The 23,052-nt window shown below is 47.5% G+C and overlaps 2 protein-coding genes across 2 annotated transcripts in view; both read left to right on the forward strand.

Moving 5' to 3' along the window:
* The window catches only part of LOC143793553 (uncharacterized), a 351,737-nt gene that overhangs the window by 319,067 nt on the left and 9,618 nt on the right, over nt 1-23,052 (forward strand). The window contains exons 2-4 of the mRNA XM_077280622.1: nt 6,896-7,010; nt 17,083-17,180; nt 17,312-17,426. Of these exons, the coding sequence (XP_077136737.1) occupies nt 6,935-7,010; nt 17,083-17,180; nt 17,312-17,426 (289 nt within the window). The 5' untranslated portion in view covers nt 6,896-6,934. The remainder of the gene's footprint in view (nt 1-6,895; nt 7,011-17,082; nt 17,181-17,311; nt 17,427-23,052) is intronic.
* LOC143793498 (uncharacterized) overlaps nt 5,046-23,052 on the forward strand; it is a 301,418-nt gene continuing 283,411 nt past the window's right edge. The window contains exon 1 of the mRNA XM_077280523.1: nt 5,046-5,166. The gene's annotated coding sequence lies outside the window, so the exon portion shown is untranslated. The remainder of the gene's footprint in view (nt 5,167-23,052) is intronic.

The raw sequence follows: 23,052 nt of genomic DNA on the forward strand, positions 1-23,052 counted from the left end.
GCATGTCCTCCTGCCAGCTTGGGTCATTTACTATGACATCCACCACCTCGTCTTCCACATGTGCACCTTGCTCCTCCTCCTGACTTTCTAGAAATTAGGTCTCATCATGGTCCACCTCTTGTGACACTTTCCCACCATTGCCTTCGTGTGACTGGGGCTGGTCAAAGCTTTGAGCAGCTCTACATGCGATCTCATCTTTCCCCACTTCAAGTTGACCTGCAGAGATTTCTGAATCTTGAAATGGAAAACTGAACAGCTCTTCAGAGTGTCCAAGTGTGGGATCAGTTGTCTCAGGGTACTCGGCATGGTGGGAGGAAGGAGGATCAGGGTGAGGAATATCCTGGCCTCACTCACGGCTACTCAGACTTGACCGTGTGAAAGACAAGGTGGTGGTGGCTAAGTGACTGGAAGCATTATCCGCTATCCAACCAACAACCGTTACACACTGCTCTGGCTTCAATAGTTGTGTGCTGCGGTACCCTAGAAACTGGGACAGGAATGTCGAGCGAGAAGATGTGGGTCTTTGTTGTTGCCCACTTTCACCTTGCCCACGGCCTCGTCCTCTGGATGCACCATCAGCATCACGTCCACTTCCCCGTCCCTTGCCCCATGCCTTAACCATTTTAAATGGACTACTGCACTATTTCAAATGCTCAACACAAATGTCTTTATTAGTAGCGAAATAATATGTGATCAGTATGCCTGCAAATCTATGATTTTTCAAACCCAAACACCAGGCAGGCCTCAGCCTGACCTAACAGACTGTATTCATGTTTTTTTTAAGTTAATTTATGCAAAATAGTGCTGTATTGAATTTGAGTATCACACAGCCAAAAAATAAGTACACCAGCCTCCAATGCCCAAACTTGGAGCACAGAGATATATGACGGCTGTAACGGAAACACCACACTGGCAAATCTGTAGCCTTTGAATTTTTTTGATACGAAATAGTGCTGTATAGAATTTGACTATCACACAGTCAAAAAATAAGTACACCGGCCTCCAATGACCAAACATGGAGCACGCAGATATATGAGGCCTTTTTCAGTGAATTTAAAACACCAAAAAAAAGGGAGCACAAGGGTCGCACAGACAACTATGCTACGTATAACTTTTCAACAGGCCTCAGTATGACAGAACAGACTGTATTTTTTTTTTTGGGGGGGGGGGGATTTTTGAAAAAAATGAAGGAAAAATAAATATATAGACAGTAAATAAGCTGCCGCAGCAGCAGGCAGTTATGGAGCTTTGGGAGGGATGCAGTGGGAGCAATGGACGCACATACAGTGCCTGCAGGCCTTGCACTGATGTGGATATGCTGTGCCCTGCCTACCTAGCGCTGCAATATCGGGACCCAGGAATTAGCCCTAAAAAGGACTTTTGGTTTCTGAGGAGTTGTGGATGTAAGAGTTGCAGACCTACACTAACTCTAAAACCACGATTCCGACCCTATCTCGGCAGCAGCTCTCCCTATTCTCGCTGAAACAGGAACAGAATGCGGCGAGCAGGGCGGCGCCAGGTCTCTTATACTTGGGATGATGCTGTACGGCCAGCCAATCACTGCACGACACAACAAAGATGGCTGCCGCGTTTCATGGCCTGGCAGACAATCTCTGCACCATGATTGGGTCTCTAAAGTCCGCTAAAACTTCTGGGTGGAGACTGCAGTTACCGCCGAATAGTACCGGAAATGCTCGCTGCTCGCCGAGTACCCCGATACTCGGGCGAGTAACGAGTAGTGGCAAGCACGTTCACTCATCACTATTTCTGAACTCTTCCTGAGTTAAAAAATTAGTACTGTTGTTTCTAAATGATTATGAACTTGTTTTCTTTGCATTATTTGAGGTCTGAAAGCACTGGGTTTTTTTAATTTTGACCATTTTTCTTTGTTAGAAAAAAATACTAAATTTATTTCTTGAAAATTCTGAGACATGTCAGACGTTTATAGAATAAAAGAACAATTTACATTTTACTCAAAAATATACCTAGAAAGAGAAAAATCAGACAAACTGGACATTTTGCAGTGGTCTCTTAATTTTTGCCAGGGCTGTAAGTATAATTACAACTGTGATTTGTCAAAAATCACAGCTGACATCAAGCCCAGGGTTAGTAATAGAGAGGTGTCTATGAAACACCCCGTTCACTAACACTGTAAGTAAAAATAAAGAAACACATTAAAAACATGTAATTAAAATATAAAAACAGACACCCTCTTTCACCCATTTATCATCATCATCAAGGTCCCAAGACGATCCCCTGCTCCAATACATACAGAAGCCACAGTGACATCATAAAACGTGACCCCTCCCCGTATCCGCCGTACACACACTAAGGGGGGCATGGAAGCCGCCACCTCTGAGGTCACTGGAGATGACAGTTTGCGGTTATCACAGTACCCTCTGAGCTGTCACTGGAGGTGAACTCAAGAAGCACAGTGACCGGCAATACGCATAACCTGGCGGAAACATTGTAGTAGGTTGGATTGCCGGACTGCCCCCAGCGTGACACAGGGGCACTACAGTACGGAAGTCCGACAGTGAACCAGTGGGATCATTACAGTGCATCAGATTGGTGAATCTCTGTTGGACTGCGCTGCCCACTAGACTTTGTTATATACAGCAAGCTAAATCTAAGTGGGCAGAAGGACCTGGTGTTTTAGCTTACTAAGTCTGGTATTAAACCACTCCAAGGGACCTGGTCCTTTATCCCACTTGGATTTAGCTTTCTCACAGTGAGCAGGCTAAATCCAAGTTGGCAGAAGGACCTGGTCCTTTAGCCTGCTAGGTCTAGTATTTAAACACTCCAAGGGACCTGGTCCTTTAGCCAACGGGGATTTAGCTTTCTCACAGAGAGCAGGCTAAATCCAAGTCGGCCGAAGGACCTGGTCCATTTGGCCAATAATTATAGTATTAACCCCTTCACAACGCATGATGCAGTTACATCATATATCATAAAAATATCAGAAAAAGAAATATCGCGTTTGCTCCATTTAAAAAAAAATAAATTTGGAATTGACGTGATCAGAAAGGTCTGACCAATCAAAATGTAAAATAATCTGATCAGCAAACGGCATAACGAGAAAAAAACTAGAAATGCCATAATTACTTTTTTTTGGTCACCACAACATTGTAATAAAATGAAATAAGAGGTGATCAAAACATGGTATCCGCGCCAAAATGGTATCAATAAGAACGTCCCGCCAAAATAAAAAAAATTCACAACGGCGATGTGGATGGAAAAATAAATAAGTTATGGGAAGAAAAAAAAACGGAAAATCGCCCGAGGGTTAAAACACTCCTAGGTGCATGCATGGAAAAAATCTGTGGTTGTGTGATCTACAAAAATGATCACCAGTAAATAAAACGGGACGCGGATGAGATTGGTGCAGAATATTGTACACACTGGGATTACGGGGAAAATTCTTGCGTATAATTGTCACATATAAATAAAAGTGTAATCAGATGTCATGTCCAGGCTGCGGCTCAATATTACTGCAAAAAATCACAAGACAAGATTCATATATATCTATATACAATGAGGGTCCTTCTATCTGCTGGGATTTAGCATTCTTATATAGAGCAGGCTAAATCCAAGTCGGCTAAAGGACCTGGTCCCTCTGCCGACTGGGAAATAGCCGCCTCTGTGTGAGAAAACTAAATCCCAGTGCACAGAAGGACCTGGTCCTTTAGCCGACTGGGATTTAGCTTTCTCACAGAGAGCAGGCTATTTCCAAGTCGGCAGAAGGACCTGGTCCATTTGGCCAATAATTATAGTATTGACCCCTTCACAACACATGATGCAGTTAGGCTACGTTCACATTTGCGTTGTGCGCCGCAGCGCACAACGCAAACAAAAACGCGGCAAAACGCACGCTAAAACGCTGCGTTTTGCGCCGCATGTGTCCTTTTTGGCCGAAAGTTGGACGCAAAAAAAATGCAACTTGAAGCGTTTCTTGCATCCAACGCTTGCGGCCATGCGGCGCAAAACGCAGCACAACGCATGTCCATGCGCCCCCATGTTAAATATAGGGGCGCATGACGCATGTGGCGCCGCTGCGGCGCCCGACGCTGCGGCGCGGACCGCAAATGTGAACGTAGCCTTACATCATATATCATAAAAATATCAGAAAAAAAAATATCGCTTTTGCTCCATTTAAAAAAATAAATAAATTTGGAATTGACGTGATCAGAAAGGTCTGACCAATCAAAATGTAAAATAATCTGATCAGTAAACGGTATAACGAGAAAAAAAACGCCATAATTACGTTTTTTTTGGTCGCAGCAACATTGCAATAAAATGAAATAAGAGGTGATCAAAACATGGTATCTACACCAAAATGGTATCAATAAGAACGTCCCGCCAAAATAACAAAAAAATCCCAATGGCGATGTGGATGGAAAAATAAGTTATGGGAAGGAAATAAAAAAAAAAAAAAAACGGAAAATTGCCCGAGGGTTAAAACACTCCTAGGTGCATGCATGGAAAAAAATCTGTGGTTGTGTGATCTACAAAAATGATCACCAGTAAATAAAACGGGACGAGGATGAGATTGGCGCAGAATATTGTACACACTGGGATTAACGGGAAAATTTGTGTGTATAATTGTCACATCTAAATAAATGTGTAATCAGATGTCATATCCAGGCTGCAGCTCAATATTACTGCAAAAAATCACATGACAGGATTCATATATATCTATACACAATAAGGGTCCATCTATCTACTGGGATTTAGCATTCTTATATAGAGCAGGCGAAATCCAAGTCGGCTAAAGGACCAGGTCCCTCTGCCGACTGGGAAATAGCCCACTCTGTGTGAGAAAGCGAAATCCCAGTGCACAGAAGGACCTGGGCCTTTAGCCGACTTGGATTTAGCCACAACCGTTATTGAATACACATGGAGAAGGACCTGCCATGATGCACGGATCACATGTCAGTGACGTCACCAAAGGTCCTTCATCTCTTCTCTCCTGAGGCCCGCCCCCTGATCACATGGCAGTGACGTCACTACAGGTCCTTCACCACTTCTCCTGAGCCCCGCCCTCTGGTCACATGACGGTGACGTCACCACAGGTCCTTCAGCTCTCAGTGCAGCAGCTCCGTCCTGGTTGTGTGCAGCTCGTGTTCTCTGGTGTCAGCCAGCAGCAGATTTCCCGCCATTATTCCGGTGAGATTACAGGAGGGTTTGGTGGAGTTTTGGTGCTTGTGGTAAATCTGTGAGAGGAGAGTGTGGGGTGAGATCAGAGCTGTTCCTGTGGAGGCTCCTGCTCCATGTGACTGCGGCTCCTCAGTGTTGGGGACGGGCAGCATTGTATGGGGGATGTGCAGCGTCTGCTCCTCATCTCACGGCCCCGCTGGGGGTGTAGTTACCACGATGACTGCTGGCACATTATACAGCACAGGAGGATTCTAGGTGATGAGCGGAGAGGTGACTGCTGGGACATTATACAGGACTGGAGGATTCTGGGTGATGAGCGGAGAGGTGACTGCTGGGACATTATACAGCACTGGGGGATTCTGGGTGATGAGCGGAGAGGTGACTGCTGGGACATTATACAGGACTGGAGGATTCTGGGTGATGAGCGGAGAGGTGACTGCTGGGACATTATACAGCACTGGAGGATTCTGAGGGATGAGCGGAGAGGTGACTGCTGGGACATTATACAGCACTGGAGGATTCTGGGTGATGAGCGGAGAGGTGACTGCTGGGACATTATACAGCACTGGAGGATTCTGGGTGATGAGCAGAGAGGTGACTGCTGGGACATTATACAGCACTGGAGGATTCTGGGTGATGAGCAGAGAGGTGACTGCTGGGACATTATACAGCACTGGAGGATTCTGGGTGATGAGCAGAGAGGTGACTGCTGGGACATTATACAGCACTGGAGGATTCTGGGTGATGAGCGGAGAGGTGACTGCTGGGACATTATACAGGACTGGAGGATTCTGGGTGATGAGCGGAGAGGTGACTGCTGGGACATTATACAGCACTGGAGGATTCTGGGTGATGAGCGGAGAGGTGACTGCTGGGACATTATACAGGACTGGAGGATTCTGAGTGATGAGCGGAGAGGTGACTGCTGGGACATTATACAGCACTGGAGGATTCTGGGTGATGAGCGGAGAGGTGACTGCTGGGACATTATACAGCACTGGAGGATTCTGGGTGATGAGCGGAGAGGTGACTGCTGGGACATTATACAGCACTGGAGGATTCTGGGTGATGAGCGGAGAGGTGACTGCTGGGACATTATACAGGACTGGAGGATTCTGGGTGATGAGCGGAGAGGTGACTGCTGGGACATTATACAGGACTGGAGGATTCTGGGTGATGAGCGGAGAGGTGACTGCTGGGACATTATAGAGCACTGGAGGATTCTGGGTGATGAGCGGAGAGGTGACTGCTGGGAGATTATACAGCACTGGAGGATTCTGGGTGATGAGCGGAGAGGTGACTGCTGGGAGATTATACAGGACTGGAGGATTCTGGGTGATGAGCGGAGAGGTGACTGCTGGGACATTATACAGGACTGGAGGATTCTGGGTGATGAGCGGAGAGGTGACTGCTGGGACATTATACAGCACTGGAGGATTCTGGGTGATGAGCGGAGAGGTGACTGCTGGGACATTATACAGCACTGGAGGATTCTGGGTGATGAGCGGAGAGGTGACTGCTGGGACATTATAGAGCACTGGAGGATTCTGGGTGATGAGCGGAGAGGTGACTGCTGGGACATTATACAGCACTGGAGGATTCTGGGTGATGAGCGGAGAGGTGACTGCTGGGACATTATAGAGCACTGGAGGATTCTGGGTGATGAGCGGAGAGGTGACTGCTGGGACATTATACAGCACTGGAGGATTCTGGGTGATGACGGTGTCGCTGTTGTCAGGTTCCTGTAAGGTGTCAGGACGTCGCTGTCTATCTCTCCATGGAGAATTTAGAAGGACACCAGGATCAGTACAAGGAGGAGATGATAGAGGAGCTCCGGCCTCTTACACCACCAGGTGAGGAGATATGTGATTATTACTGTGGGCACTGGCTGCCATGTTGATGTCCTGTACAATGTGTAGATACGGTTGTGTAATAATATAATGGAGAAGATCCTTAAAGGGAATCTGTCAGCAGGTTATTGCTCCCTCATCTGAGAGGAGCAGGATTTTGGCTGAGAAATCCTTAATCCAGTGATATAACGCTTACATTACTGGGTGCAGCAGTTCTGACACAGAGTTTATAGATTTACTGGGAAGCAAAGCTGAGAATGTCGCCCCCGCCCACACTGCGGTTCTTTATATACAATGTCTATAGACAGTAAGCTGCTTATCACAGGAGGGGTGGAGTCAGACTAGCTTGCAGGTGCTGCTGTCTCCAGCAATGATCAGATCCTGGTGCGAAAGCAATAATTGCTAGTAAATATAATGTCACAACTTGGTAAGAGAAGCGTTAGTGAAATCTGCTATTTAACCCCTTCCTCATGCTGCTGTCCTCAGGTGTTACGGTAAATATGTATACTCTTATTATTATTGGACAGTTACATCTCCCGCTATATCTGTGATAATTCTGTATTTAGTATTCGCTCTATAAGTGTTATTCATAAAACCAATAGCACCGGGCGCTGTCTCTATATAGAGGGGTCTGTGTGTTACACAATCCTTGATCTCGGAGTATAGTAATCTGGGGAGAACCAGGGAGAAAGGAATTTGGCAGAATCCATAGTTTACGACCTTGTTCTTCCCACCGTAAATCTCTCCTCCCTCAGGTAATGTGATGTAAGAAGCCATTCCTCCCGCTCTCTCATCTCTGTAATAAAGACTTGTGACCGGGACCTGAGACCAGACAAGGATCGGACACGGACAGACGTGACTTCTGCTCTATTCCTAAATAGTGATGAGCGAGTATACTCGTTACTTGAGATTTCTCCAGCACGCTCTGGGGTCCTCCGAGTATTTTTTTTAGTGATCTGAGTTTTAGTTTTTCTTGATGCAGCTGGATGCTTTAGATCTGTTAGACAGCTTGATTCCCTAGCAACCAGGCAACCCCCACATGTACTTATGCTGGCTAACAGATGTAAATCATCCAGCTGCATCAAGAAAAACTAAATCTCCGAGCACTAAAAAATACTCCGAAGACACCCGAGCGTGCTCGAGAAATCTCAAGTAACGACTATATTCGCTCATCACTAGTCCTAAACCTTCCCTGTAGGTTTCCACATCACAGATTCCATAGTAAGAGTCTGCGGACAGATCCACTTTAATTCCGTCTCTTCACCTTTCTTTCACTGTGTGCAGAATTATCCGGCAGGGAGTTTTGTGACCATCGTTATTCTGCTGATTTCCACCTCAGCCCTGTAAACCTGCATGCTGATTGGGTGATGCAAATCAGGTGATGTCTTTATGTAATTAGGGGTGTGGCCCCTTGATGTCCCGCCCTTTATCAGGGTACGCAGGTTTATTAGCAGCTTGTTTTCCTCGGGCAAAATTAACCAAAAAAAGAGAATTATCAGAGTGGAAAGTAACAAATGGTGGAAGAGGAAAGAAAGTGTCACTGCTGAATTGACTCCGATATTGGGGCGATCACAGAACCATGGAAGGTTTAGTTACAAATCACAGCCGAGGTGAGGAGGCCGAGCCCGACCACCACTGAGCAAGACCCAGAAGTACAAGGTGTTCAGTGTTCAGAGACACGGCCGAGGTGAGGAGGCCGAGCCCGACCACCACTGAGCAAGACACAGAAGTACAAGGTTTTCAGTGTTCAGAGACACGGCCGAGGTGAGGAGGCCGAGCCCGACCACCACTGAGCAAGACACAGAAGTACAAGGTGTTCAGTGCTCAGAGACATGGCCGAGGTGAGGAGGCCGAACCCGACCACCACTGAGCAAGACCCAGAAGTACAAGGTGTTCAGTGCTCAGAGACACGGCCGAGGTGAGGAGGCCGAGCCCGACCACCACTGAGCAAGACCCAGAAGTGCAAGGTGTTCAGTGCTCAGAGACACGGCTGAGTTGAGGAGGCCGAGCCCGACCACCACTGAGCAAGACACAGAAGTACAAGGTGCTCAGTGCTCAGAGACACGGCCGAGGTGAGGAGGCTGAGCCCGACCACCACTGATCAAGACACAGAAGTACAAGGTGTTCAGTGCTCAGAGACACGGCCGAGGTGAGGAGGCTGAGCCCGACCACCACTGAGCAAGACACAGAAGTATAAGGTGCTCAGAGACACGGCCGAGGTGAGGAGGCTGAGCCCGACCACCACTGAGCAAGACACAGAAGTACAAGGTGTTCAGTGCTCAGAGACACGGCCGAGGTGAGGAGGCTGAGCCCGACCACCACTGAGCAAGACCTAGAAGTACAAGGTGTTCAGTGCTCAGAGACACGGCCGAGGTGAGGAGGCTGAGCCTGCCCACCACTGAGCAAGACACAGAAGTACAAGGTGTTCAGTGCTCAGAGACACGGCCGAGGTGAGGAGGCTGAGCCCGACCACCACTGAGCAAGACCCAGAAGTGCAATGTGTTCAGTGCTCAGAGACACGGCCGAGGTGAGGAGGCTGAGCCCGACCACCACTGAGCAAGACCCAGAAGTACAAGGTGTTCAGTGCTCAGAGACACGGCCGAGGTGAGGAGGCTGAGCCCGACCACCACTGAGCAAGACACAGAAGTACAAGGTGTTCAGTGCTCAGAGACACGGCCGAGGTGAGGAGGCTGAGCCCGACCACCACTGAGCAAGACACAGAAGTACAAGGTGTTCAGTGCTCAGAGACACGGCCGAGGTGAGGAGGCTGAGCCCGACCACCACTGAGCAAGACACAGAAGTACAAGGTGTTCAGTGCTCAGAGACACGGCCGAGGTGAGGAGGCCGAGCCCGACCACCACTGAGCAAGACACAGAAGTACAAGGTGTTCAGTGCTCAGAGACACGGCCGAGGTGAGGAGGCTGAGCCCGACCACCACTGAGCAAGACACAGAAGTACAAGGTGTTCAGTGCTCAGAGACATGGCCGAGGTGAGGAGGCTGAGCCCGACCACCACTGATCAAGACACAGAAGTACAAGGTGTTCAGTGCTCAGAGACACGGCCGAGGTGAGGAGGCTGAGCCCGACCACCACTGAGCAAGACACAGAAGTACAAGGTGTTCAGTGCTCAGAGACACGGCTGAGGTGAGGAGGCTGAGCCCGACCACCACTGAGCAAGACACAGAAGTACAAGGTGTTCAGTGATCAGAGACACGGCCGAGGTGAGGAGGCTGAGCCCGACCACCACTGATCAAGACACAGAAGTACAAGGTGTTCAGTGCTCAGAGACACGGCCGAGGTGAGGAGGCTGAGCCCGACCACCACTGAGCAAGACCCAGAAGTACAAGGTGTTCAGTTTTCAGAGACACGGCCGAAATGAGGAAACTATGATAGAATTCAATGGAAAGACTTAGCACAAGTGTCTTTTCACTACTTTTCCAGTGTCTTTGCTTCAAAAACCACTAATGATTCTTTTTTTGTTTGTTTTTGTTGTATCTGTTAGGCTATGTGCCCACGTTCAGGATTTTTAGCGTTTTTTTCAGCATTTTTCCGTTGCAAAAACGCTAAAAAAACTTACATTAAGCATCCCATTATTTTAATGCATTCCGCAATTTTTGTGCCCATGTCCTTTTTTTTCCCCCAAAAAAAGCACATCGCGTAAAAAAATGCAGCATGTTCATTAATTTTGCGATAAATCTGAGGATTTGCCGCTATTTTATTGTATTGCGAAGCTCCGGAAAAAAATTTGAGAAAAACGCGAGCGGCTTTCCTGCGAAAGGAGTCCGGTTTTGATCAGAAAAATTCTGCGAACAATCCTGAATGTGGGCACATAGCCTAAAAAGCCACTAAAAATGGTTGCCTCAAAAACAATAGAAAACTGTCAGTCTAAAACGTTGACGATCCGCCCAGGAAACAATTAAAAATGTTAACAATGAGGCTTTATGTAAAGAAATCTCCTGACATTTCCTAAAGTGTCGTCCTGCAGCTAAATCTCTGCGGGCTCACCTCCTGAAGACGTTGTGTGCACATAGTGATCCCACAGTATCGCGGGTTCTGCTCCACCACAGTGGCCAGTACCTCGCTGGCGGCTCATTCTCTAGAAGAGAAATACGGACAATGGATTTTATCTAATTCTAACACAAGTTAGGCTACTTTCACACTAGCGTTAACTGCAATACGTCGCAAATGCGTCGTTTTGCCGAAAATACGCATGCAGCAAAAGTTCTTGCTGGATACGTTTTTTCGTCATAGACTAACATTAGCGACGCATTTGCGACGCATTGCCAAACGGTGCGTCCGTTTTGCGACGCTTGGGCGTGTGGTAGCGGACCGTCGGAAGAAAAAAACGTTACATGTAACGTTTTTTGCTCCCGACGGTCCGCTTTTTCCGACCGCGCATGCGCGGCCGGAACTCCGCCCCCACCTCCCCGCACTTCCCCGCACCTCACAATGGGGCAGCGGATGCGTGGGAAAAATGCATCCACTGCCCCCGTTGTGCGGCGGAGACCACGCTAGGGTCGGGAACGTCGGCCCGACGCACAGCGACGGGTCTTTCCCGACGCTAGTGTGAAAGTAGCCTTAGTGTTTATGATCGGTGGAAGTTGTATGAATCCTTTGTCCAACAGGACATTTGCAAAAATATTTTCTCCTTCGCCACATTGGGGGACACAAGACCATGGGTGTTATGCTGCTGTTACTAGGTGGCTGACACTAAGTTGAGACCAAAAGAGTTAGCTCCTCCCCTGCAGTATACACCCCCATGCTGGCTTCCAGAGACCCAGTTCAAGCTTAGTGTCCGTAGGAGGCACACTGGATTTAAACCTTCTTTTCTGGACGAAGGGGCGACGGATTCTTTCATGTTTTGATCTCCCCGAACCAACAACAGGCGAGCACGGGAGTTTACCTCTCCGTATCCTCTCCTGCGACGTGGGATGCCACTGCCTGAGCTGACTTTTGGGGCGACGGGCCCCTTCAAGGGCACCGATCTCCCCCCTGCTTTACAGACGAGCACTGGAATGTCACCTCCAGTATCCTCTTCTGCAGCCAGGCCTTATTGCCGGACATCTGCCCTGCCCACCAGGTCTCGCCCTCGGCTGTTCAGAGGCACCTTTCCCACTGTGGCATCCGTGCAGCCCCCACTGCATCACCACTGAAAAAGCGGATGATGGAAGGAGGCTCCCCTAACCCTGCACAGTCCTATCTACCTTGGAGCTGAATACAGAGGAGATCCGACTTTCTCAGGCCCCCCCCCCCCCCACTCTTAGGGGTAAGTGCTTGTAGGGGTCGCGTTTTAGGGAGGGCTCCATGGCGATATGGGCTCCGCGGCGTCCTTTCCCGGCGGTCCGCGGATGCGCGCCGGCCGAAGCTGAAAATTTAGTCCCCGGCTTCGGCCTAGTACAGGCTGCATCTCGATAGGCTCCGCCCACACTCGAGTCATTCGTGCGGCTCCTCCCCCGGTCCTGGTGCTTCTCGCTCCTTGCGAGACTACCCCACGAACTCTCGGCGGCCATCTTTCCCTCTGCACAGCAGCGCCGGCCGGCTTCTTCCACACGCCTGCAGCTCTGGAGGTTCTTTTCCACGCCACCTATCTGACTTGCGGGGCACAGGACCTGGGTAAGGAGACGACGCTTAGCGCTTCCCTGCAGCAGTTACCCCTCAGCTTCCTCTAGCAGCCTCTTTTCTCACTTTGGGGTACAACATGTCGCAGTCAAGGGGTAAAAAGACCACTAAGGTGCATACCACCTTTTTTACTGCGTGTACCACCTGCCAGGCTCCTCACCCTCGGCCTCAAAGTTCCCCTCTCTGCCCTGCCTGTGATATCCAATGTGCCCAGGAGCCCTCCGCCGCTACCGACCCCAGTGTATCTAGCCCTCCTCAGTGGGCCGCGTCTCTGTTACAATCCATGGCTTCGTTGGCCAAAGCAACTGAATCCCTTCATGACCCCTCTGGGGAGCGCTCAGTGTACGAGGCCTCAGGTTCCTCTCTATCTCCTTCCTTCGCGGCGGCTTGGGTCGCCAAAGCGATGGTTTTCTGGGCAGATGCCCTGGCAAAATCCATTCAGGAACAGGATCTCCCATCTGAGGCGGCGGACCTTGCCAAACAAATTGCCATGGCTGGAGATTATGTGATGTACGCGTCTTTAGACGCAGCGGACTGTGCGGCAACTGCGGCTTCAAATGCCATCACCATAAGGAGAGCTATTTGGCTTAGAGAGTGGTGCGCAGACTCCTCCTCAAAGAAGTCTCTGATTTCCCTTCCTTTTCAGAGCGGACGCCTCTTTGGAGAAAAATTAGACCAGCTTATTTCCGACGCTACAGGTGGGAAGAGCAAGTTCCTCCCACAACACAGGCCAAAAACTACTTTTCAGCGCCAACAATATTTTCGCTTTCGGCCCTTTCGCAGTAGCCCATTCTGGTCCAACTCCGCAGCCTCGTCCAGGTCAAAACGATCTCCACGCACAGACAGACTCCCAGCCTTCATACCGGCCGAATCAGTCCTGGCAAGGAAAACCTTGACAACCCAGAACCAGAGGGTCCAGGCCTGCCAGATTCCCTTCACAATGACTCGGGGACTCTCCCAGTCGACACCTTCAAAGCAGGCGGACTTCTGCTTCTCTTTCAACAAGTCTGGCTTTCCGTCGTCCACGACGAATGGGTCAGAGATTTGGTGTCTTCTGGTTACAAAATAGAATTCTCCGCCTCTCCTCCAGCAAGGTTTTTCCCCTCTCGTCTCCCAAGTTCGGGGGCTCAATCTCGCGCACTTCATCGCGCCATCAAATCCCTCCGCCAAAACGGGGTCATTGTTCCGGTCCCAGAACACCAGAGATTCAGAGGTTTTTACTCAAACCTCTTCGTCGTTCCGAAAAAGGACGGAACGGTGTGCCCTATTTTGGACCTTAAGCTCCTAAACAAGTACGTAAAGGTTCGGCACTTCAGGATGGAGTCACTCCTGTCAGTCATCTCCTCAATGGAGACAGGTGAATTCCTAACATCAGTAGACATCAAAGATGCTTATCTCCATATCCCAATCTTCCCGCCACATCAAAAGTTTCTCCGCTTCGCCATCCAAGAGGACCACATTAAATTCACGGCCTTACCCTTCGGCCTTGCCACTGTGCCCAGGGTATTCACAAAGGTCATGGCGGCGGTCATGGCCATTCTTCACTCCCGAGGAGTGGTCGTTTTGCCATACTTGGACGACCTCCTGATAAAGGGTAAGTCTTATCAGGCCTGCGACGCAAGCGTCCGCATTACCTTGGATTCTCTTTCGCGCCTGGGCTGGTTAATCAACTTGGACAAGTCCTCCACCATTCCTGCCCAACGGATCTCCTTCCTAGGCATGATCCTGGACACGTCAAAGGGGCTGGTCTTGCTACCTCGGTCCAAGGCCCAAGAGTTTCAGCAGGGAGTTCGGACGCTCTGTCATCCGCACCCGCGGTCCATTCGGTTTGCCATGAGGATCCTGGGGAAAATGGTGGCCGCAATAGAAGCGGTTCCTTTCGCTCAGCTCCATCTCCGCCCTTTACAAAAGGCTCTTCTGGACAATTGGGACAGGAGTCACTTGTCCCTCGATCGGCCATGTCCTCTGTCCCCACGGATCAGGCAAGCCCTCACATGGTGGACTCTAAGATCATCTGTCCTCCAGGGGAGGTCTTTTCTCCCGATCCGCTGGCTGGTGGTAACTACCGACTCCAGTCTCCTCGGTTGGGGAGCGGTGTTTCGCCACCACACTGCCCAGAGGATTTGGACAATTCGGGAGTCGAGACTTCCCATAAACATTTTGGAGATTCGAGCAATCAGACTTGCTCTGAGACGCGTTCACTTCCTGCTCGCAGGTCACCCAGTTCGAATCTAATCGGACAACGTCACAGCGGTGGCGTACATAAACCATCAGGGGGGTACCCACAGCAGGGCGGCGTTGCAGGAGGTCTCCCACATTCTCCGTTGGGCCGAGGCCAACCACTCCACCATTTCCGCAGTGCACATTCGAGAACTGGGCGGCTGATTTTCTCAGCCATCAGGGTCTCGCCTTGGGGGAGTGGGAACTCCATCCGGAGGTTTTTCAGCAGATTTGCCTTCGCCGGGGGACTCCGGACGTGGATCTGATGCGTCCAGACTGAACGCCAAAGTTCCCAACTTCATAGCACGTTCTCAGGATCCCCAGGCCATCGGGGTGGATGCACTGATATCCCCGTGGCATCAGTTCCAACTCCCGTACGTGTTTCCTCCGCTTCCTTTACTACCGAAGGTGATCCGAAAAATCAAGACGGAGGGGGTTCCGGTGATTCTTGTCGCCCCCGATTGGCCACGTCGCGCATGGTACGCAGAGCTCGTTTAACTCGTATCCGAAGTCCCCTGGCGGTTACCAGACCATCCAGACCTGCTTCGCCAGGGGCCGATCTACCACCAGAGCTCAGGGGCCCTACCTTTAACGGCGTGGCTGTTGAAACCTGGATTCTAACTCAAGCTGGTTTCTCCCAGCAGGTCATTCCCACTATGATAAGCGCTCGTAAAACGTCTTCCGCTTGCATCTATCACCGCACCTGGAAAACCTTCTTCTCATGGTGTAGGCTCCGAGGTCGCCCCCCGCTTGTTTTCTTAATCCCTACCATTTTGGATTTTCTACAGTCCGGCCTGGATTCCGGCCTGGTGCTCAGTTCCCTCAAAGGTCGAATCTCAGCGTTATCTGTGTTGTTCCAACGTAAGATCGATGCCAACTTGCAAGTCAGGACCTTCATTCAAGGGGTCTCCCCCTACAGAATGCCTTTAGAGACCTGGGATCTCAATTTGGTTCTGGGCGTGCTTCAGGAACCCCCGTTCGAACCTCTGCAGGATGTCCCGCTATCTGTCCTCTCCTGGAAGGTCGCCTTCCTTGTGGCGGTAACATCTATCAGACTTGTCTCGGAGTTGGCCGCACTATCCTGCCGGGCGCCTTTTCTTTCCTTTCACCAGGACAAAGTAGTCCTACGCCCATCTCCGGATTTTCTCCCTAAGGTGGTTTCATCATTTCACCTTAACGAAGATAACATTCTTCCCTCCTTCTGCCCACAGCCAAAACACAGGGTCGAAAAGGCCCTTCATACCCTGGACGTGGTACGGGCCCTTAGGAGGTACATTTCCAGAACTGCTCATTTCCGCAAATCGGACTACCCCTTTGTGCTCCCGGAGGGACACAGAAAGGGTTCAGCCGCGTCTGAGGCCACAATAGCCAGATGGATCTGTTGTACAATTCAAGAGTCCCATCGGGTCAGGGGCAGGCCTATCCCGGCTGGGATTAGAGCACACTCCACTCGGTCGATGGGTGCTTCCTGGGCCATCCGGCACCAGGCAACGGCGGAGCAGGTTTGCAAGGCTGCAACGTGGTCGAGCCTGCATACTTTGACAAGACACTACAATGTCCACATTCAATCCCCTACGGATGCGGCCCTTGGCAGACGTATTCTACTAGCGGCCGTCGCGCATTTATAGTCAGATGGTACACGGAGTTATTTGGTTGTATTGTTTCCCACCCAGGGACTGCTTTGGGATGTCCCATGGTCCTGTGTCCCCCAATGTGGCGAAGGAGAAATAGGGATTTTTGTGTACTCACCGTAAAATCCTTTTCTCCGAGCCACTCATTGGGGGACACAGCACCCACCCTGTTAGCCTTATGGCTCGTTACCTTTTTGGTTCTTGACTCTCTCTGACATGTTATACTCTAATGTTATGTAATATATTGTTATTAATCTTCTACTGCTTTTGCACTGAACTGGGTCTCTGGAAGCCAGCATGAGGCTGTATACTGCAGGGGAGGAGCTAACTCTTTTTGTCTCAACTTAGTGTCAGCCTCCTAGTGACAGCAGCATAACACCCATGGTCCTGTGTCCCCCAATGAGTGGCTCGGAGAAAAGGATTTTACGGTGCCTGTCCATCTTCTCTCATAGGCCATTGTCCATGTCAAATTTGTACCATGGACGCCCTGGGACCCTCATTTATGTGGAGAAGACCACAACAGAAATACTGGGGCTGATAGAAGTTTCTGGTGTATAGATATACAGGGGCTGTGTAGTCAGTCACTATGTGGTTGTGTCTCCACAGATGGATCCAGGAGGAGAAATCCACCAGAGAGATGTCCCCGTCCTCTGTATCCCCAGGACTGTCCAGAGGAGAATCACAACATCCCGGAGGATCATCAGGTAGACGGTGCTGACACTGTTGATGGAGGGTTTGGGGTTTTTCTGATCCTGTAGTTTTAGTCATTGATTTTGGTGGTTTCTTATTTCCCACTCGTCTTATATTGTACTTATTGTTCCATCTGATGTATCAGGGGGAAGATCTGATTATTATTAAAGTGAAGGATGAAGAAGAAGAAGCGATGATGAGCGGGGATCAGCCGTGTGTGAGTGACGGGAAGGAGGAGAGTCCAGGAGATGTTTCCACAGGTATGTAATATATATATACACTGTATAAGTGACACATGAGGCAAGAGCTGTACACGGAGTCATGTACAGGGCAGGATATAAGGGAGCTGGGGTGCAGAGACGTCCTCTACAAGGTGCTCTGTGGACTCTCCTGCATCAGTTACACGTCCGTCCTTCATAGGTGTGTAATATATATACTGTATAAGTGACATTGGGGCAGGAGCTCTACACGGAGCCATGTACAGGGCAGGATATAAGGGAGCTGGGGTGCAGAGACGTCCTCTATAGGGTGTTCTGTGGACTCTCCTGCACCGGTTACACGTCCGTCCTTCATAGGTGTGTAATATATATACTGTATAAGTGACATTGGGGCAGGAGCTCTACACGGAGCCATGTACAGGGCAGGATATAAGGGAGCTGGGGTGCAGAGACGTCCTCTACAAGGTGCTCTGTGGACTCTCCTGCACCAGTTACACGTCTGTCCTTCATTGGTGTGTAATATATATACACTGTATAAGTGACACATGGGGCAGGAGCTGTACACGGAGCCATGTACAGGGCAGGATATAAAGGCGTCATACAGTCTGATCAGAATGTTAAACCAAGAACCTCATGTTCAGTTATATACATTTTTTCTTATCAGCTTTAGATCAGTGTATGATTTTTGCAGGTGCGGTTCATGCTCTTTTATTTGTCTAATATCTTTGACCGACTATATTCGGGTCCTTACTACAAAGCATTTTTTCCAACATCGGTGTCGCCATTTCTGGGGTGGATAAAACTTGACAACTGATAAATTCTTCAGGGGAACAAACAGCAATTCTGGCTTCTTCCTTTTTTAAACACATTAAATGTGACCATTCACCGCTGTGACCTCAGTCATAGAATGTTAGAGTTGGAAGTGACCTCCAGGGTCATCGTCTCTGTTAAGGCACAGGGGCTCAGCGGGTGCCTTAGTCCGCTTCTGAAACCACATGGACAAGGGATCGTAACACCGCACGCCCTTTCTCCTCTTATCATGGGTGTAATACTACTCGGGCAATGCAGGGTGAGGGCAAAACAGTGTGGCAATACTTTATTGAGCAACAAAACAGGCAGATAACAAATAGAACAGTCCCAGAAAAATACCCAAGATGGTGCAAAATTACAGTCTCGCCCTCCCGCTGACTCTTCGGGATAAGCGCAGCTGTTACTTCAGAGCTTCCAGGGCCGACTACCCCACCTGTGGCAGGCACAGAGAGGAGGTAACGACAAGGTTAGGAAGATGACAGTCCATTGAGGTGCAAGACCCGGTGACCAGAGGTTCATAACCGAGCTTCTCCAAACCTCTCGATGGAGTCAAGTGACCGTTGAGTCCCATCCCTGGCTTTCACAAGCTTATCCATGGGGCACATATGATCAATGGGTCCAAATCCTGACTACCCCAAATATATCCATGGTACAGTGATGATCAATGGAGCAGATATGAATTCTTTCTGCTAGGGCCGTGGTCACCTAAGCTGGCATTCTGTAGAATGTCAAATCTGTGTCCCTCGTGATGGAGCCATGATGTCTTGGCTGCTGTCTTGTAAAGAGTCCCTTTTTTTATTTTTTTTTTATTTTTTTTGATCTCTGGCTCTTTTGGCAGTCTCGATGACCGGATGTATCTAATGTTAGAGGCAAAGTCTCCTCATATAGTTCACAATTGTCCATCAATCCATCATTCACAGGTCAAGGGACAGGTTAACTCATGATTTGATTATTTAATTCATTTGCATATTTTTTCCTCCTCTGTTTTTCAAGTCAACAAACTAGCTGGCCTGCACAATGTGTATTCAACATATCAGCAAACATCATTTCTGTCATCCAGGATAACAGCACAGTTTGTTACAAAAAGTTTCAGCTTAAAAGTCAACATTACAGGCTTATATGAACAAAAGTCTGTTTTCTTGACCAGCCAAAGAACAAAAGTATTCAAAAGTTAACATATAGAGAAGTCTATTCCTCCTGGCTTACTGAAAATTGAGGTCTGTATCTTCTCTCTTTCAGTTTCTTTACATTGCTTCTCGTGTTTCCATTCGCAAATGAGAATAAGGATGATCCATCTACACTGTGGCAGCGCTTCAGATATTTGTAGACGGCTATTAAGTCTCCGCTTAGCCTTCTTTTTTGCATGCTAAACATTCCCAGATCTTTTATTCGTTTTCTTGTAGGACATACTTTGCAGACCGGTCACCATTTTGGGAGCTCTTCTCAGATCTTGCTCCAGTTTTTTCAATGTCTTTTTTAACATATGGTGCCCAGAACTGAACACAGTATTCCAGATGAGACCTGACCAAGGAGGAGCAGAGGGGGAGAATTACTTCATGTAATCTAGACTCTATGCTTCTCTTAATACATCTTAGAACTGTGTTTGCCTTTTTTGCTGCATCACACTGTTGACTCATGTTCAGTCTGTGATCTATTAGTATACCCAAGTCTTTTTCACACGTGCTGTTGCTTAGTTCTATTCCTCCCATTCTGTAGATGTAATTTTTATTTTTCTTGCCCAGATGTAGAATCTTGCATTTATACCTGTTGAATGCCATTCTGTTTGCCTTTGCCCATTGTTCAAGCTTATCTAGATGCGTCTGAATCCTTTCTCTGTCTTCTCTAGTGTTAGCTATCCATCCTAGCTTTGCATCGTCTGCAAATTTCATCAGTTTACCTTCAGTTCTCTTATCTAGATCTTTTATAAAAATGTTGAACAACACTGGGGCCAGGACAGAGCCTTGTGGTACCCCACTTGAAACACTCTTCCAATTGAAAGTGCAACCATTTACCCACCACTCTTTTGCTATGATCACTGAGCCAGTTATGAATCCACCTAACTGTATCCTTGTCAATCCCACACTTGGTCATTTTTTCAATAAAGATAATATGAGGTACTTTATCAAATGCTTTTCTGAAATCGAGATCTACTGTATCTACCGCATTTCCCTGATCCACCCAGTCAGTGATTCCATCATAGATGGAAATTAGATTAGTCTGGCATCACTTGCTTGCTACAAACCCATGCTGGCTCTGGATAATTACTGTATTCTTATCCAAGTACTTACAAACATGCTGTTTAAAATAACACTGGTCAACGCAATTTTTCTGGCAAAAGGTTTTAAAACATATTTTAAGTCAATTTTGGCTGTTGATTATGAATGTGGTCTCCGTTTTTGGCTATCACATCAGGATTTCGAGATATTTTTAATTTTTGATGAAAATTACTCCTAATGTTTTATGATAATTTCGGTACTACGTTTTGTATATTTTTAATCAAGGAATAACAAAGATTACAAAGTCTATGTACAGCAAATCAAATCTACTTACAGAATTAAACTACAAAATATAAAAACACATATATATGTAGCACACAGACGAATGACAAATGGCAGTTATTATTTGAACTTTCTTTTCTTGGCTGATCGGTGATGTACAGCTTCTAGGTTGTCTCTCATCAAGCTCCAGCAATAGTCAGCCATCATACGTGAGTCCCACCGGCCTTGATACCGTTCTTCCATTGTTTTAATGTCCTGATGAAAATGCTCTCCTTGTTCCTCGCTCACATCCCCAAGGCTGTGTAAATAGTGAATCTTGATCTTCATTCTACATCCAAGATTTCGCAGACTCATTAGTAGCTCTTCCACAATCTCTTCATAGTTGTCTGCTTTCTTATTCCCTAGAAAATTCCGCACCACATTACAAAATGCATTCCAAGCTCTTTCTTCTGTCTCATTCATTGATGTGATAACATTTGGGTCTCTCATAAGTGTTCTTATTTGAGGTCCATCAAATATTCCAGCCTTTACTTCTCTTCACTAAGACCAGGAAAAGTCGAACATATATAGTTAAAGCATTCTCCACTGTGATTGAGAGCTTTGACGAACTGCTTCATCAATCCAAGGTTTATGTGTAAGGGAAGAAAGACAATGTCCTTCCTATCCACTAGAGGATCATGGATGACATTCTTATCGCCAGACGCCAAACTCTGTCGCTGAGGCCACTCAGTTTTCACCCAATGCTCTGCTGTAGCTCTACTGTCCAGTAGCACAAAAAAACAAGGGTGTTATCATAACAAATGGGAATTATGCATGTTCAAAGAAAACAAAGATATTCTCACATTTATTGGGAGACTAAATGACAACTAAATTTACCTTAGTGAACCGTATAAACCGGCACATTTCATACACTACTTATATTTATCATGGAATTCATGAAAATGGGCTGTATACCTTTAGCGCAAAAACGTGATGTGATAGAGAACTTATAAGATCAGATTTGAATTCAGCGCCCTCAAATTAGCCTAAAACTGTTCTTAAAGTCCATGCCAGAATTTTTTTTTTTTTGTAGACCAGTGTAATCTTTTCACAGATCTTGCCTGGTATAGAAGTAAGGCTCTCTGGCCTGTAACTTCCTGGTATAGAAGTAAGGCTCTCTGGCCTGTAACTTCCTGGCTCTGTTTTCTTTCCTTCTTTGAAGATCAGAACAACATTTGCCCTTTTCCAATCTTCTGGGACTTCTCCTGGTTTCCAGGACTTTTCAAAGATTCTGGCTACTGGTTCTGCAATTTCCTCTGGTAACTCTTTCAGTACCCTAGGATGTAATTAATCTGGACCAGGATATGTGAATTCATGTAAATTAGCTAAGTGTTCCCTTACCACCTCTGTTTATGGATAGTGTGGATTCTTTTATTGCTTCGATGGCACCATGAAGATCAGTTGATGTTACATTTGCTTTCTTAGAGAACACAGATGCAAAATAGGAATTTAAAAGTTGCAAGCCTCACTTCATTACTGGCTTTAGCTCTTCTAACTCTTGCCCTGCATTCCCTGCGGACAGCATTATATTCTTTATATATGCCCCCCTCTTTCCATTTAATATACATTTTCTTTTCTTCCTCTTTAACAAGTGATATGTTCTGTGTTGATCCATGCTGGTCTCTTTAGATGCTTCCAATTCGTTCTCCTTTTCAGGATTGTTACCGATTTGTGCGGTGAGAATTTAATTAGTAAAATCTCCCATCCTTCATCCTCCATTCCTGCCGAACCAGATGTATCATTACTTCAGCTATTTCTTCATACAGTGAATTTATTAGATGTTATATTCTGGGGTCCAGAACATTTTCCACCATCGGAGTTGTTACTTTTTGTGTGACAAGATGTAGTTTTCATTTGCAACATTTTGTTACAATCGTTTTTTTGATTACCACAATCTTTAAGAGGCAGAATGATAAAACAGCGGTTCTGGGGCATAGAAATATTTTATTGCTAAGCTGCGTTCACCATTCGGTGTAATTCACATTTGATCTTTATTTTGGGGTCAGTATGATTTGATATTAATTTACAAAAACATTTATTTTATTTATTTATTTTTTTAATCACCATTTTCAGAGACCAATATATATATTTTTTTTTGACCCCTTCACGACCTTTGATGTATCCATACGTCCAGGTTGTCTGGTACTTACTGACCTTGCACATATGGATACGTCATGGCGATCGCCCATGCATAGGAGACTGTGCCCGCGAGATCGCGGTTGGGTGTCAGCTGATATTGACACCCGGTACTCAGTGCCACGAATGGTGCAGCACCACATTAACCCCCTAAATGCTGCAATCGTAATCTATTGCAGCGTTTC

Source organism: Ranitomeya variabilis, chromosome 1, assembly GCF_051348905.1.
Source record: "Ranitomeya variabilis isolate aRanVar5 chromosome 1, aRanVar5.hap1, whole genome shotgun sequence".
In the NCBI taxonomy this organism is placed as follows: Eukaryota; Metazoa; Chordata; class Amphibia; order Anura; family Dendrobatidae; genus Ranitomeya; species Ranitomeya variabilis.